Below are 17,363 nucleotides of genomic sequence, written 5' to 3'. Positions count from 1 at the left end.
TAAAAATGAGTTCACAACCCTTTAAATAAAGGTACCAAGCAATGGGAAAGAAATCAAAATCAAACTATAACTAAAACTCCTAGAATTCGCTACTTACTATAAAGATTAAACTTACTATTTATAGACGGTCGTGATGTCTACTAGTGTGTAAGGTTTTCGGCCAAAAATAGTTAGTGTCCTATTTAGCTTCACCAAACCGTTCTCCTAATTATTCTAAGCTCTTTTCACGTTGGGCGCAACTCTTAAAGCCCAACGGATGAAGAGTTATAATCAAACTAAAACTTATTATTTATAGTAAAAATGAAATTAAAATAGGGAAACGACTGTCGATCCAGGGGTTTTTCGCAATTCCAGGCTGCGCAACCCAACGTAAAGTAGCTCGTTCTACCCCAAAATCATATATTTTACGTCAGATAACTCATTTCAGATTGCGAGATACGCCCGATCTAAGGTCTGATGGTCCGGATCACTTTGTCGTTGACCGAGCCTTTTTTGATCCATCTTGGCCATGAAACTGTCCGCAACCCCCGCTCTACATCATTTGACCAACCAGATTTTTGGCACAACCGTACTTAGAATAGCCTATTCAAAGCTAAGTTAGCATCTCTCTATCTTTAGAGCATGTTTGCATGTCAGTTAAATGAGATCATCCCAACACTACTGCCATATATAATGTCATCATCACTATATATAGCCATTGGCCTTTGATATTTCTGCCCTTGTAAGCAGCTTTAATGGTGTTTTGAGAGGGTATTTTCACCGTAAATATGTAGTTCCTTGGGAGAGGACTGCTGCGATTTTGCCACACAAGGGATGACGTAGATTGTGCCCTCTTTCTTTCACTGCTTCTAACGCATGGAATCGGATTGCGTACTGAGTTACTCAGTACGCTCTTATGGTACTGAGTAAACTTTGTTGGGCCCACCGTGAATAAATGTAGTTTATCCACGCCGTCCATCCGTTTTTCCAGATCATTTTAGGGGTTGAGGTCAAAATTTAAATCTATCAAAAGCTCAAGGGGATTATACCACAGGAAAAAGTGAAAGTATTGATTTCCACCATTGAAACATTCCTAAGGCCCACAATGGTGTTTATTTGTCATCCAACCAGTTAATAAGATCATACAGACATGGATGAAGGGAAAAAACAAATACAAGCTTGATTTAAAACTTCTGCGGCCCCCAAGAACTTTTCAACGGTAGATGTTCAATTCACACTGTTTCATGTGGTGTGTTCCGCTTGAGTTTTTGATATCATCCATTTTTGGGATAAACCTCTAAAATTATCTGGTAAAATGGATGGACGGAACGGATGAAATGTATGAATGATAGTAGGCCCCACAGGGTTTACTTGGTACGCTTACTAAGTTACTCCGTACGCAATCCGCTTCCCTAACGCATGTAGCCCTCCCAACTATACCAAACATATTCACGGGACGTTTGGATCAAAAGTTACGTTAGATAACCTACTTATGCCTCAAGTAACTTATTTCCATTTTAATCAAAAAGTATAAAAGTATGTTTAGCAAACGACATGTTTATTAGTCAAAAAGTTAAAAAGTACGTTTGGTTTCCAACATCAGGTGAGTATTTATCTCTTGAGTTTGTTCGGCCCACCTTTTAATACGATAGAGCCTACCTTTGATGTAGATTGTCCATTATATAAGCCCCGCCTTCAATGCGGGTCATCCATCATGCGACTTTGATGTGGACAATCCATTACATGGGCTTACCTTGATGTGGTCGTCCATATTGTGGGGCCCACCTTCGATGTGCACCGTCTATTGTATGGTCTCCATCTTTGATGTGGACTAACCATCGTGTGAGCCCCACCTTTGATGGGGACAACCCGTTATGTGAGGCCTCATTTAATATGTACCATCCATCACGTGCAAAGAGACAGAGAAACAAGTACAAAAGTTGAAAGTTAAAAAACAAGGAAAAAAAAAAAAAAACTTTCATCACATATGTTACTTTCACAATGTGCTTACAAAACCAACTTAAGTTTAAAAGTTATAAAATTAAAAAGTTACTTATTAGGTGGTATCCAAACTAGCTCTTAAAAGAGACCATGGAACAAAGGCTTTGTGGGGCCTGCTCTCATGAGAATATAACATCCCCTCCATACATCTGTTACATAGGCTAGCCTTAGGATAAAATAAATAAATAAATAAATTAGGTGAATAGCGGACTCGAACGAGCCACAAGAGGAAAATTGTGAGATGGGTCGCCCATCTCTCTCTAGCATACATCTACGTGTAGGCCCATAAAACCGCCTCCACCTCTGCAGTCACCATCGTCGGAGGCATGACTTAGGTGAGTTCCCAATGAAAAGTTTCCAAGCTTTTCATAGTCGGCAGCCCTGAAACTCTACCAAGAAAGTGTGCCCACTGTCACTTATCAATCTAGACTAGCCATTTAGTCGCTCCTGTTCTAATCTGCAGTTTTCAAAGCAACGGTGCAAAACAAAAGTGGATAAAGGCCAACAACCGCCATTGTGGGATAACAAAGACAAACAAAGCCAAACAGAAATTGGACAAGGAACTTTCGAACATGATGCTAACGTTACCTCATGTCAATACAGATATTATAGCAATTTGAGTTGGACAAATGACACAAAGCCAAAAGTGATAAACAATCCAACCACCATATGAAGAAAATATGATGATTATCCACAATTCAACCACTACAGTAAGGAAAGACGGTCACTCCACGTCGCCAGTGATAGAAATGGTAACCAAATGAAGAACTGTCTTATTCAATGGTGGCGCCTATCTCCATCTCCGCTCTCTTTTTTGCTTTCCTCTTTCTCATATAGAGTTGGAAATAGGGTGAGAGACAGAAATCCTTCCACATGTATACATGGGATGGGAGAGAGTTGAAATAAAACTTGCAATGAGATAAACCTCCTCAAGGAAGGTTGTGCGGCCATTTAGCTAGCTCCGTCTTGCCAAGTCAGGTAGGATCCACCAACTTGTCTTGCCAAGTTAGGTAGGACCCACCAACTTGGAGTCTCGCAAGCATTCCATATAGAAAATTTTGGCGCATCTCTTGTCCAAATGGGACCACCAGATCAATGGCAAGAACTTGAAATGTGGGTGTATAAGGATGTCCCAAAAATTCCACGAAGATTTATCCATTTCAAACAGCTCCACTATAGGGACATCAACAATTTCCCAACTCTTTCTGAATTGAGAAAATCCATCCAACCCTTCATTTGTAGGATAGGAATGGGCAGTCGTCATAGTGCAGGTTGGGTTGGCTAACTTATTGAATTACAGTCACATGATCTGTGGTATTTTGCCAAATTTTCTGATAATTTCCATTGCTCATTATCGGCATCGCTTCAATATTGACAGGGCCCAGAAAGCCTTTTAAGGGCCTCACATGTATGGATTTAGAATAATAACGAGTGATCACAACTAAATCATAAAAGAGGATGAATACAAACATGAGCCCTGCTATGGCTGCCTGCAAGAATCCTATTCTCTGAAAATATGGCATGCAATGTGCAAGATCCTGTGTTCATTGGTGCGCCCCACTGTATTTGAGATGGACCAAAAGTCGGGCTGCTTTTGTCATCAGGTCGATTACACATCTATGGCTATAGCAAAAGATGAAAGTCGATGTTCTGTAGCAATGCATTCTGATCAGTTTATTTCTTGACCTTGTCATTGGTTTTTTCACCAGTAATCTCTACAAGAACAAAATCCATCTTTGAAGTGATGAAAGCGGCTGCGGTCTCTAATGATTATAAGCCGATCGAAGATCTTCGATATCAACTTCATTGCAGAATGGCAATCCTCACAAACCCTAAGGTTCTTCACAACGCGGAGGGTGGTCCCTTGCCTAGTGCTGATCAATCCAAAAGCAATCGCCAGCTTCTCACTATGTTGAGAGAGAGCTTGCTCCTTTTCCTCCTCATCTATATCAAATGAAATTCCACGGGTAGTGGGTGCATGCCCTTCGATGCTCAAAAGCCTCGTGATCTCATCCAACATCACATTAATTCGGCTGGTCTGAGGATGGGATCGGTCTCTGGCGATGAATTCATGAACAACACCATCCAATTCGATCAAGCTAGACCCAGGCAGCTTCTTAATCCTCTGCTCCTTCATCAAGTTCCTCACATGTTCGACTCGGCCCCAATTGCCTGTGGATGCATAGATATTGGATAAGAATACGTGGGCTCCACCATTGTAAGGATCCAACTTGAGCATCTCCTTCGCGACCAATTCACCCATCTCGATGTTCTTATGAACCCTACAAGCCACTAGAAGAGCACCCCAGAGAACAACATCTGGTTTCAGAGGAATCCTCTCGATCAAATGCAATGCCTCCTCCAAACGGCCTGCTCGGCCCAAGAGATCCACGACACAACCATAATGCTCAATTGTGGGCTCGAAAAGGTACACGTGGATCATCCTATCAAGAATTTCTAGTCCCTCTCGTGTCATGCCTGCATGGCTACACGCACACAGAATGCCAGTGAAAGTCACTGAATCCGGCTTGACCCCAACCCTCTCCATCTTGGAGAGGAGATCAAGGGCTTCATTTGCAAACCCATGAATGGCAAGCCCGCTGATCATCACACTCCATGTCCTCACATCCCTCTCAGGCATGCTTTCAAACAAAGAAACTGCAGTATCAATATTCCCACACTTTGCATACATATCGACAAGGGCAGTCCCCAAGCTCACAGTCATCTGCATTCGATTCTTATTGATATAGGAGTGTATCCATTGGCCCATATCCAATGCCCCCAAATGGGCACAAGCCAACACTACACTAAGCATAGTAATCTCATCGGCCCTCACATTCGCCTCATCTTGCATTCGTCTGAACACATGAATAGCATCCATGTACCTATCAACCCTCAGATAGCCCTTAATAAGGGCATTCCAAGAGGTAACATCTTTCTTGGGACTTCTGTCGAACAGCTGGCGTGCAATTTCTATACACCCACACGAGGCATACAGATTCACCAACGAAGTTTGGATGAAAACATCGGAGTCTTCGAGCCCGCATTTGATTACCGATGCATGGATCGCCAATCCAAGATCGAGATTCATGAGCTGGGTGCAAGCCTTGAATACAAAGGGGAATGTGTAGTTGTTGGGTAGAAATCCCTTCTCTAGCATTTCCCGGTAGAGTGATATCGCCTGCACTGGTGTGGAGCTATGGGCGTAGCCTCTTATCATGGAATTCCAGGTGAAAATGTTGAGGGGAGATTCGATCCGAGCGAAAACGGATCGAGCATAATTAAGGTTTGAAGGATCCGAGACCACGATGTCTGCCACGAGCTTGCCAACGGTCACGATGTCATGGATTTCACCGTTTCTGATCAATCTACCGTGGGTTTGTTTCAGATGCTTTATGTTAGAGGAAGAAGAAAAACGTCTGTGGGGTGAGAGAGCAAATTTTGAATCTGAACTCCCGCGAGTCTTAACGGCTAGGAACCGTACAACCATACCTTCTACATGAAAAGTAAACGAAAGATCCATTATATTATATGCAACTAACCCGGCCCGACCCGACACCATAAAACCCGAGGCCCGAGTGAAGCTCAAAGATTGATCGGATCCTTACTTTCCGCCCCGTGAATAAAGTGGGCCACACATTAGCAAAGAAAAACAAAGAGGCGCTCTAGGTACCTCACGAAGGTCACTTTTGCTAACCGAGAGCCACTTGTTGTTTGGTACTTTCTTAAGATCCACACCATCTATTGTTTAGTACTTTCTTAAGATCCACACCATCTATCAGGTACAATGATCCAAAACTCAGGTAGGCCACACCATAGGATGGGAGGCCCGCCATCAGTTTTCTATAGGGCCCAACTTGGTGGTTATATGCCATCCAATCCCTTCATATCTCATGAAGATGAAAGAATTAGCCAAAAATCACATATTCGAAAACTCAGGTGGGCCACACCATGTGGAATTAGAGGTTTTAGGTATAATTTTATGGGTTGGCCCACCTGAATGTCGAATCAGCCTGATTTTTAGGATCAAAGCCAAACAAGAGACGCTGTACGTGATGGACGGGTTGGATTTCATGAACGGTAAGTCTTTTTTTTTTCCTTTTTTTTTTTTCCACAATCGGGAAAGTTATCCGAGCAAGTGCCTATGCCAGAGACGCAAGCGTTTTCCACAAAGAAAAAGACAGAACTGAAACCAATGGCCTACATGCAAGATGCATGTGTTGCCTGATCAAGGATTGGAAACGCATATCTGTAGGAAAGATCATGGATACCTATGACTTGAGGCCGGACTGGGCCGTACCGAACTGGGCTATCCGACTAAAATGACTTTTTTCAAGTCCAAGAAATTTCATATCAAGTGCCATCCCATCCCATCCCATTCCGGACCGAACTGGGCTATTAGACTAAAATGACTTTTTTAAAGTCCAAGAAATTTCATATAAAGTGCCATCCCATCCCATCTGGAGAGAAGAAATGGACCCAGCATTCGATGAAAAGGGTGTCGCGCCCAGTCCTGAACTCATAAAGGTACATTAAAGTGAGCTTGGATTAACAGTGGTACAGAGGCACCATCTCATGCATGTTGTACATGCGCACAGGATCTGGACAGACCATATAATGAGATACTTTGAATGGGCTGCACCCCAAAACTGGTAGATAGTCGACACACCACTATTTTTGTAATCCATTTCTGTGGGTGCCACCATATGAACAATCCAAACCTCACGACTGCTTAACCCCATGTACATACAAGGAAACATTTCCCCTCTTGATATAGCTCATCACCCTAGGGCCCACCAGATGAATGGCTCGAACCTCCTCGTACCTTCCTGCCCATCTACAGAGGTATATATATATATATAAGATCCTTAACGGCATACTCCTGCGAACTTCTGATGTCAGTCCCTGTCTTTACTAAGGGAAAGCTAATTCCTAACCCATGTTAAGGAGAGCCCGATAACCAGAAGCAGTGGGGCCCACCATGATGACCATGTGGCAGATCCAAAACTGAAGTGGGCCACACCACACGAAACAGTGGGTATGGAAACTCCCACCACTAAAACCTTCCTGGGGCCCACGGCCACTGATGTTTATGTGCCATCCAACCCGTTCATAAGGAGATTCCACCAGGACGAAGAGAACACGAAAATCAGCCTGAACCAAAACTTATGTGGTCCTAAGTAGGTTTCAATGGCGGGCATTCAATCCCTACTCTTCTTTTTTTTTTTTTCCAGTAGTTTGGCCAACTTGAGTTTTCAATTTGCCTCATTTCTGCCCACTTCCCAACATGAGAAAACTGATGAGTGGATTGGATACAAGTCTAGAGACCTGGCATTCTAGACCATTCAACACATCCAACTCCATAACTTCGAACATGTATCTAAATACTCACAAACTCTATACACTCATTAGGTGGGCCACATGAGCATGTTGATTTAGACAACCTGCAAATCCAAGTCAAACACTCCATTGTTTCATGCTGGGCAGTAAGGCTAACACGGGGATCAGCCTGATTTTTGTGCCAGGTGATCTTCATGGTACGGACCCACCCTTTGCGTGAGAGAGTCTAACAATGGCTCTGATCTGCTACAAACATGATACGCTAGCATGCAAGACAGGTGGGTTGTATGTTGTCGGTCATAATTACCTGGATCCCAGAGAGAACATGGGATGGTGCGCCCATAAGCATTTCTTGGATGAAGGTAGTCATGGCAATACCCATTTCTAAGCATTCCTGACAACATGAATATTACGAGTGCCTTCAAATGAAAAGTGAACACTGTTCAAACGGTCTATTCTGCACAACCAAAAAGAAAACCATTCTGAGAAACTTCCAGTCGCACACCGATGTCTGATGAAATCATTTTTTTTTAAGAGAAACCTGCCCTCAGTGAGTTTCAGTGGCCAACTATCACATTATGCTGCACCATCCTTTTTCTTCTGCTGGCGCTGGCGCTGCTGCTGCTTGCTGAAACCTGTTTGCTTCTGTGGGGTTGTATGTGAACTCAGATTCATCGAGCCCATACTATTTGAAGGGAAGCAGGAGAAGAGGAGGAAACCAATGGAAATTAGAACATGCATAAAACCCAACTACTTTCAATGAAAAGGAGAATTTTGCTCAAAAAAGACCACACCTTTTCTCTCGTCCGTGTACTCCAGGAGACCTTCCTGCTTGGACGATGATCTAGAAAACCAGTCACTGGCACCCCAGTTACTGGAGCACTCTGCCTGTTTATCAATGACTGACGCATGTTGGGCCTTGGGCCTAAGTACTCATCATCACTGTCATACTCTGCTGATCTGTTTGCAGCCCTTACAACAAGAGCCAACAAGAATACCAATGCCTGCAAATGGTGGATTGTGATATAAAATATTCGAACAACAAATGGATTCTTCAAACCATTACCGACGACATACACGCTCATGAGCAAGCATCCAAGCATGCCATCCTTGAGCAACTCTTGGATTCATACACATAACAGAAAATGGGGAAAAAATGCATTTTATATCAAATGCAAAACTCATGAAGACAACCGTCTTCTATGGAAGTGTTTCAAATCATTGATCTCGATTCCTATTACATTGTTGCTCTTTTTTTTTTCTTTCGAAACGATCGAATTTGTATGCATTGTTTCTCCATAAGATAAAACTGTCTAGAAATAGCTACATAGATGACAGAAAGGATGCCAAGACCCAAATGTTAGTACAAAGAGAAGGGACACTACTTTTGCAACAAAGCAACGGTTAGTTAAATCAGATGACTGCAGCACGATGCTTTAATGTCAAGATCATGTACATGAAGATTATAAGTTCCAGGCTGATTGCTTAGTTGCAAAAGTAGTGTTTCCTTGGATTGGCTACCAAAGGCCTCATCAAGGAGCTCAACTTCCTCCTCTAGCCAGAAAAGTGTGAACTGCACTGAATTGGAATCCATGTGGGCCCACTTATAGTCAAAATATTTCATGAAGGGGTCCCTCAAGAGAATTAGAAATGAATGCATTTGAGGAAATTAGAAGTAGCACCAATAAGTAATGAGATGAAGGTAAGTAGAATTGCATGGTTTGGCCATGTGCAATGGAGATCCAGAATTGCACCAGTTAGAAGAAGTGGGATGACCATGAAGCAGAACTGCCCTAGGTCATGGGTGCAAACCAGTAGGGATGTCGGTTGTGTCCACTTTTTCTTTTTTTCTTCTTTTTCTTTTTCTTTTTTGAGATTGAATCTCCTCACCGGTGTGGGAAGATGATGCGAAAGCATCTTGGTGTGACTTCAAGGATGCATTGTATCTCCACACTGGGGGGTGGGGTGGCCCACGAGGTGGGGCCTGTGAGATGTTGGATGGCCACGAGGTGGGACGAACCTATTGTGGGACCGTGTGATTCGGGGACCCGTGTGATGCGGGGGTTGCCCAGGGTGAGGACTCGTCTGGGTTTGCCTGGAAGAGCCAAAATATAGAGATAAATCGGTGCTCCCCCAACAGTTTTGGAGCTTTTTGGTGCGTTGGCCGGTTGTCCACTATCAAAAGTGGTATCAAAGTCAGGAGGTCTCGTGTTCGAGACTCCTCACTGGGGATTATTAATGTAGGGGCATTTTCACACCGGGCTCGAGTGAAATGGCATGTGTGAAGCGGAGGCACACTCGAGGAGGGCTGCTCGTGTGAGGTGAGTGGCTCATATGAGGCAAGACCCATGTGAAGTGGGGCCCACAAGTGGGGTTCGGCTGAGGGCCTGACCCGGGCTATGAGATAAAGTAATTGATTTGCCATGCTCTATGAGTTCAAGCTTTCTTTTGATGCACGACAACTAACCACTTGCTCTAAAAGATTAAACTAATAGAGTGTGGCGAATCAATCCATTTACCTCATAGCCCAAGTCAGGCCGCTTGGCCGAACCCCTCTCGTGTGCCTCACTTCACATGAGTCCTGCCTCACACGAGTCACCCACATCACATAAGCCGCCCACCCCAAGTGTGCCCCTGCTTCACACAAGCCACCCCAATCAATCCCAGTGTGAAAATGCCCCTGCATTAATCACCCCCGATGAGACAACTAACCACTTCCTCTAAAAGATCCAACTAATAGAGCATGACAAATCAATCCCTTTATCTCATAGCTCAGGTCAGGCCCTTGACCGATCCCCCCTCGTGGGCCTCACTTCACATGGGTCCCGACTCACACAAGTCGTTCACCCCAAGTGTGCCCACACTTCACGCAAGCAAACCCACTCAAGCCTGGTATGAAAACGCCCCTGGATTAGGTGTGTACCTAAACTGGAGGCTGATAGTCCCGGATATTTTGCAGCAAATAGATTAGAGGGGCTCATCCAGCCGAGCATACTAGAGGGTAATGAGGACAGCACTTCACGTACACTTTTGCGTACATATCAGAGGAGGAAGAGAACCGCACCGATTTCCCTGTGGCTAGGCGAGTACCCGTGATCGTGCTGAAGACCCCGTGTGCATGTGCAAGCATCTGGAAGACCCCACATTGAGAAAATGTACATTGGCGGCTTTATAGAGTGATCCAGACCGTTGGATTGGAGGAACGTGACGATCTGGCCATTAGATCACATGATCGAGCCATTGATCGTGGATATTCCACACTAGTTTTTCTTAGATTTTATTACCTTATAGAATTTAGTTTTATTTATGTTATGTTTAGACACCATCATGAGTGTTTTCGGCTGATTTGAGTTAGACTATGGCTATTTTCATCAAAATTCACAAAATAAGGTGTTTATTGTAATTTTTTAACTTTCTTAGAGCTATAAAAGAGGGTGGGCGTGTGACCCTCTCCCTCATTGGATTTTGTGATTAAAAGAGAGGAAGAGAGAGAGAGAGAGAGAGAGAGAGAGAGAGAGAGAGAAGCTCTTACTTTCTTCTTCTTCTTCCATCTTCATGATATTTGAAGATACTTCCATGTGATTTGGAAGGGAAATTGGTGTGAGGCTAATCTTCATCAACGGAGGTGTGAGATCTCCATCTATCCCCACATCATCTATTTTTCCCTACATCAAGCTATTTTCTTCAAGTTATTCTATTCTCCCATCCTAAGCCTTCATCTTTTTCATAAACTCAGCTTTCCTTTACCTATCTACAATCCCGAACCCTAAGAGACCTAACCCATCTAGAACTGAGCAGAATCCGACCCAATCCGGTGAATCCAACCCGATTCGAACCGAACCGAAGGCCTGGATTGGTGCAGATCGAGTAGGACCATTCAGATTTGATCGTGCATCGGATTGAGTTCGGATCGTGGTCAATCCGGACCGATCCAATCCGAAATCCGAACGAACCCTAACCCCTCTTTCTCTACCCGAAGGAGGCGCCGCACCCACCCATCTCTCCTCCTTTCTCTCCCTCTTTCTCTCCCGATTTCCCTCCTCTCCTTCCTTCTCTCCTCCTTTCTCTCCTTCTTTCTCTCCCAATTTCCCACATCTCCTTCTTTCTCTCCTCCTTTCTCTCCCTCTCTCTCCCTAGACTCAACTCGATCCGACTCGATTCAGTTTCCCAAACCGAGTCGGACTCGCTTCGGGTCAGGCCAGCAAGGATTCGGATCGGATCGAGTTAGCCCTGCTAAACTTGGTCCCAAATCGGTTCGAGTTCGGGTCAGGTTCTTGAAAAATCGGATCAAATCGAGTTGGACCCAATCCAGTCCGACTCAACTCGATGCCCACCTCTAAACCCATCCATCCCACACCACACATGTGACCATATGGCCACACATGTGAACCTTCTGGGTTGGCCGTATGGCCACACCTTGTCTTGGCTTCCTTTCACCGTTAAATCAAAACCCCCTTTCCTCTCTACCAAAATCCTAACCCTAAATCTAGAAATATATAATTTTCCTAGATTTTTCCAATTTCCTAAAACCCTAATTTACCCTAGGTTGTATCAGGCCTTCTACTTTAAAATACACCATACCCTATGCTAATTGGATATCCCTACATCCATTAGATCTTAAATTCCTTTTATTTAATGATCTTGTGTTACGATGTTGGTAACTTAGGCTGGGATTATGCACTATGTTCTTTTGGTTTTCATGGTATTAGTGATGATTATGGCAATGCTTGTGTTTTTTTTGTTAATCGTCTTAATTCTGTTACTTGATCTCACATGTTATCTAGTTCATGCATCGGTCCTGCATCAAAGGGCCATCATAGTCAGATGTGTAAGTTGCACTGCAATTGTGAACCAACCGAAGTGTGTTATGAGTTCCACTGAATGTGTGGAGCAACTAAAGTGTGTAATGACACGTTTTCCACCCAGCTGTGAGAAAAAGTACTTTCCTTGATGCTGAATGTTGATGGATTCCATGCTAAAGTATTGACTATTAGAGATGTTTTTTTGTTGGCTTGTGCAAGAGAGGTGATAAAGTAGCAGTATTGTTGTCTGAGTTATCATGGACAACTAAACAAGTAACTCAGCAGCTATGACAGACAGAAATGAAGAGGTATTGATTTTGGTGCATTAATTGTTTGGCATAGCGGTCCTACTGATGCAGTTGCTACTCATTGTTTGACAGCACTGAAAAGAATACAGATACATAAGTGGTGCAAGGCAAAGATGTATTGCCACCAATTGGATGCAAGGACATGCTTAGACCGTCACGCTTAATATGGACAAGCTTCCTGAGACAACACATGCGAAGCTATCCTTCGGTTTTGACATGCATTCTTACTCTATAAAGGATTCAACAGGCGCATTTCTACAAACCTGTCGCAATTAAATATTAAGATCAAGTTTTCACAAGCTTTTAAAGTAAATAAATAATAAAGTGGACATATCTTATAAAGACTTGGCCGGTTAGGCAGAAATAAGCTTTTGGCATGACAAATCTAACAAGGAACTGCCACAGGGATAGAAGTATCAGGCAACTTCATCCATCCACTTGCTTCTATTATTTCACATTAATCAACTGATGCTGAACTTATTTTACATTTTTACACCATATATACTTGTATTTATATGGCATCAACATCTACCAAGTATCAGATTGAGTAAATAATCTTGTACAGGTAAAGAAAAGGATACATTGCTTTAAGATAGGTAAGCCTCTGCCAATGGCTGGTTCCAAAGCCTGGGTGAAAGAGGAAGGTTGATATCCGGTTCACAGCCAGTCTGCCATTTTAAAGCCAACCCCATATTGTTGGGAGAAAGGCTGAGATGGTGATGGTGATGATGACGACGTTTTTTTGTTTAGAAAAGATATTTAGGGACTTGTGAACAATAACATTCAGAAATCTGTTGTAAGTATTCAATCGTGATTATTGAAATTTATAAGTGAACAGAAACAGGAAGACAACATAGTAACCTCACGTTGAGGCATAACCCCACCACATCATTTGCCTCATCTTAGTAAAAAATGTAAGAGCAATCATAGCACAGAAAATGGCTATCATATCTCACATACCTCCAAAACAACAGCCCCTACAGCAACCCATTTTGCAATTTTCCAGTTCTTCTTCAAGAAACCATAGATCATGTCAAAATCTCCAGTTTTATCAACAGGAATTGCCTGCATGTACCATTTACTCTGATAATTAAACCAAAGATGTTAAAAGAATGAGTAAAAGACATGGAAATATGAAAAGATAACACTCACATCTTTCCAGCTATGGTCGAAGAATATGAAAGCTGCACATCCCAGCTCTGCTAAGATCAACAAGCTCACCAATACAGAATACTGGTAGGTTTAAGGAAACCATTTACTATTAAGAAACAAAATGAGTGATGTCAGGAAATTCCTTGTGGGCTTTTATTAGGGCCAAGAGTGATGTAATTGACTGGACAATGGTGTCACCTGTTTTGAGAGACTGTAATTTCTTAGGCAGCGATTGGGCTGAGTTGTAAATATTGAACAGAGCTGGCCTTTTGGCCTTTTATTAATAAATTGTCATCTTTCAAAAATAAAAACAAAAATATTAAGAAACAAAATGAAATGTGCGGCAGCTTTTAGCAACTCGTCCTATTCCCTCAACAAAGAATAAGACAAAAGAAATTGGTACTGTATGTTTAGTGAACTGAAATGACAAATGCAACTGTGTATTACTAAATGCCATCATTGTAATTTTTTTTCCAAGAGACAAAACTGTTCAAGACTTTTAAAAATGTCTTAATGGCCTAACAAGGTAAACTCAACATTTTGATGCAATGTACATGTGATGCAAATTGATATGATGGGCTGTGTCTTGTTCTTTAAGCCAGCATAAAACTAGTGCAGCTTTTGCAGTTTGACTGAATACCAAGTTCGCAGATGCGCTTTTGCTCTGTCACTTGGTTTGAAGTTGACGTGGCAAAAAGTATGCAGCTCTAGAAATTATACTTTGTCAAATAATCATTGGAACCAATGGGGAAAAAAAACCAGAAAGGTAGATCACAGAAAATCAAGTGGATAAATAGATCTTGTTATGATTCCCAAGAAATTCTTCGATTTCTTCTGGAACTAGTGTGAATGCCCAAGACATTGAGGAATATCCAGAAAGGCATTTGGAGAATCGATTTCATGTGAAAAAAAGGGTCAGAAAACAAACATACAAATTCACTTGTTTCATACCCTAATTATCAAGTAGCAATGTCTCGTGAATGACTGAATGAAGTTTAGAAACATAATAAGTAACAATCACAAAAATGTAATAAATCAGGATACACATGTTAGGCAGCACCCATTCCTGATAGCTGCTCCAATACAACCAAAACAAGAAATGACAAAGAGAATTACTCCAACACCAATGAATAAGTAAATGAACCTGCAAAACAGCATTGCATCATGGTTATGTGATCGGATATGAGAAAAAAGGTGAACATAAATTCTACAGAATGATGCCAAGCTGTAAATAGGCAGTGCCCTGGTGGTAAAAGTTGTTGTCTGATGATAGAACTACAGATCGCCTGCCATTTGGATTTCATATCCATAGACCAGTTTGGTGATTACGCTCCAAAAAAAAAAAAGAATTCTTAACGCAAGGCCAAAAGCCAAAAACTCAACTGACTTAGCATGTAAATTAATGCAAGCTGCTCACAACCAGTTCTTTAGAATACAGACTGCCCACCAAACCAGCAAGTTGGCTGGTCCCAATGAAACAGGCCAATTCAATCAGCCCAAGCATTTTCCATCACAACCATATCTCCGATAAAAGAACCCCAGAAAGCATCTAAGAGCAAAGAAAGCAGAGAGAAGAATAAAAAGGAAATGAAATGAAAGCATGCAGAAATGCATGCATCATCATAGAAAACTCCAATTCTTAATAGTTCATAGCCTACTGTGATTTCATATACTGATAGGAATGGTTTCACAAAAGACAACACAACACATCGATACTCGAAAAAAAATTGGCAGTGATTGTGCTGATCTTATGCATCATGTGTGCATGCTTCTAAGTTAGAATTTCACATTCAATCTTCTTTCATTTTTCTTCATATTTTAGTCTGCATCCATCACGCACGCAGAATCCCCACCTGGTGGCAATGCTGCACCCCGTACCAAGATGGGGTAAAACAGGACTAATGTCAAGTAGGCAGCTGGTTGTTGAACTTTTTCCAACCAATTATTAGATACCTGACCCCAAATGGCAAAATAAGACTATGATGATGATAGATATGGTGATGGTGAGGGTGATCCCTCAATGCATGCAGAATTTAAAAAATAAATAAATAAAAATAAAAAAATAATATATATATATATATATATATCTTTGTCAGTCATCTAGTATTGCCCTCAAAACCAACTGCCAACACCTAAAATCCCAAATTAGATCAGTGGACTCAAATACAGTGAAACAATCTACTACAGTCCTCAAAAACTCATCAATAACAAAACCAGAAGTTGCATTACATGCATTCATATCGAACAAATAACAAAAAACACCCATCAGCCCATCTGAACGACTACTACTGAAGTCATGCAATTCAACTAGGGATAGACGACCATACCAAGCTCTCGGAAGCTTGTTGAGAATATCTGGAGGGAGAGAAATGGCAAGCAGCATCGGCCGACCGAGCTTCAAAAACTCACCACCCTCACCCCCAGGTATGACCGCTGAGCCATCGGAGATCCTCTTCCACTCCACCAGCAAGTAAATCCCATACCCCACCATCGCCAATCCAACTACCGTCAATATGAAATTGAGAAGCTTCAGCAGGCATTCCAAGCACCCTCGGCACGTCATTGGATCTCAGATACTCAAACCGAATCTTCAATCACCACTTCCTGTCTATTTCATGATCTCATCGGCTGTCCCCAATTACTGAGAACCTGATTCCGTACCCCAATCCGACACCTGAAAAACACATATGAAAGCTACGGTTTCGATCAAAAGCAGTGAATTTTAGAAAAGGAGAGATTGGAGAAGAAATCTGCGGAGAATGTGTTCGTCTTAGATCATCAAAAAATGGAGAAATTCGCGAACTCTCTCTCTCTCTCGAAAATGTAAATTTTAAGGAATTTCTGTAAAAAGCGAAGATCGTACCTGGGATTTCTTCGAGTTTCGAATTTCGATTTTCGAGCGTCGAAGGGTTTTCAAAGAAATGAGCTCATCTTCGACGGGTTAAAAACACAAGAAGGAATGCGTTTTTAGGCGCGATTCTCTATGACGTTTGTACCATAAGCTTACACTACAAGTTTTGCTCATGGGGCCTATCCGTTATGTTTTCATGTCATCCAACCCGTCTATAAGAATAGACCCACCATAAAACTTGAACTCCTCGAAAATAAGTACGATCCAACCATCATCTGAATCACCATATATATAAAGGTTTTAGGTGGTTGTCCATTGTTTTCTGCAGAGTGGTCCACCTTTTTTTTATACGATCCAATCTGCGCATCATATAATCCAATTCATAATGATAGTATTTCCAAAAAAAGAGACCCATAAAATTCGAAGGTGAAACACATACTTAGAAAAAATGTACAACGTCCATTGATGAGTTCGATCAGCGGGACTTGGCAGCGAATCCGGAACATGCGATGCGAGTGTGACCCTCACCGTAGGTTCCACCTCCATGTATTCATTGTATATCCATACCATCCATATGTTTTTCCATCTTATTTTGGAGAATTTTCCTAAACATGAAGCAGATAAAAATTTCAGGTGCACCACACCACAGTTAACAGTGATTATTAGCCATTAAAAACCTTTTGTTGGCCACAAAAGTTTTGAATAAAGATGATATTTGTTGTTTTCCTTTCATTAATCCGTGTAATCTTATCAAAAAGTTGGATGGTTAATAAACATTGCGGTAGACTGTGGAAAGTTTTTAATGGTGGGAATTCAGTGACCACTGTTTCCTGTATTGTAGTTCACCAAAATGGAACTCCTTCAATTTTAGTAACATGCCGTAAACTAAATTGCAAAAACAGATGGACGGCGTGGATATACAATGCATAC

At 42.1% G+C, this 17,363-nt stretch overlaps 2 protein-coding genes across 2 annotated transcripts; both read right to left on the bottom strand.

The window, feature by feature from the left end:
* Positions 1-3,682: 3,682 nt before the first annotated feature.
* LOC131249475 (putative pentatricopeptide repeat-containing protein At5g40405) lies at positions 3,683-5,503 on the bottom strand. Its single transcript, XM_058250288.1, has one exon. It carries the CDS (start codon positions 5,501-5,503, stop codon positions 3,683-3,685), a length of 1,821 nt encoding a protein of 606 aa, XP_058106271.1.
* A 2,148-nt stretch (positions 5,504-7,651) lies between these two features.
* Positions 7,652-16,600, bottom strand: LOC131248142 (tobamovirus multiplication protein 2A-like). Its single transcript, XM_058248222.1, has 7 exons — positions 16,446-16,600; positions 15,910-16,256; positions 14,627-14,726; positions 13,583-13,663; positions 13,391-13,495; positions 8,115-8,324; positions 7,652-8,005 (listed from the first exon to the last, which is right to left on the bottom strand). The coding sequence occupies exons 2-7, from the start codon at positions 16,143-16,145 to the stop codon at positions 7,892-7,894; spliced, it is 846 nt and encodes a 281-aa protein (XP_058104205.1). The 5' UTR covers positions 16,146-16,256; positions 16,446-16,600; the 3' UTR covers positions 7,652-7,891.
* Positions 16,601-17,363: the final 763 nt, after the last annotated feature.

The sequence above is a fragment of the Magnolia sinica genome, chromosome 6 (assembly GCF_029962835.1).
Source record: "Magnolia sinica isolate HGM2019 chromosome 6, MsV1, whole genome shotgun sequence".
Classification (NCBI taxonomy): domain Eukaryota; kingdom Viridiplantae; phylum Streptophyta; class Magnoliopsida; order Magnoliales; family Magnoliaceae; genus Magnolia; species Magnolia sinica.
Note: the sequence above shows the minus strand (reverse complement) of the source record. Positions and strands in the feature narration are given on the sequence as shown.

Bases quoted from the DNA above. Each gene is read 5' to 3' on its own strand.
- LOC131249475 (XM_058250288.1), bottom strand. From the start codon at position 5,503: ATGGATCTTTCGTTTACTTTTCATGTAGAAGGTATGGTTGTACGGTTC.
- LOC131248142 (XM_058248222.1), bottom strand. From the start codon at position 16,145: ATGACGTGCCGAGGGTGCTTGGAATGCCTGCTGAAGCTTCTCAATTTC. The intron at 13,496-13,582 runs GTGAGTGTTATC...TGGTACATGCAG, and splicing joins TCGACCATAGCTGGAAAGAT to GCAATTCCTGTTGATAAAAC. The intron at 8,006-8,114 runs GTGTGGTCTTTT...CCCTTCAAATAG, and splicing joins GTACACGGACGAGAGAAAAG to TATGGGCTCGATGAATCTGA.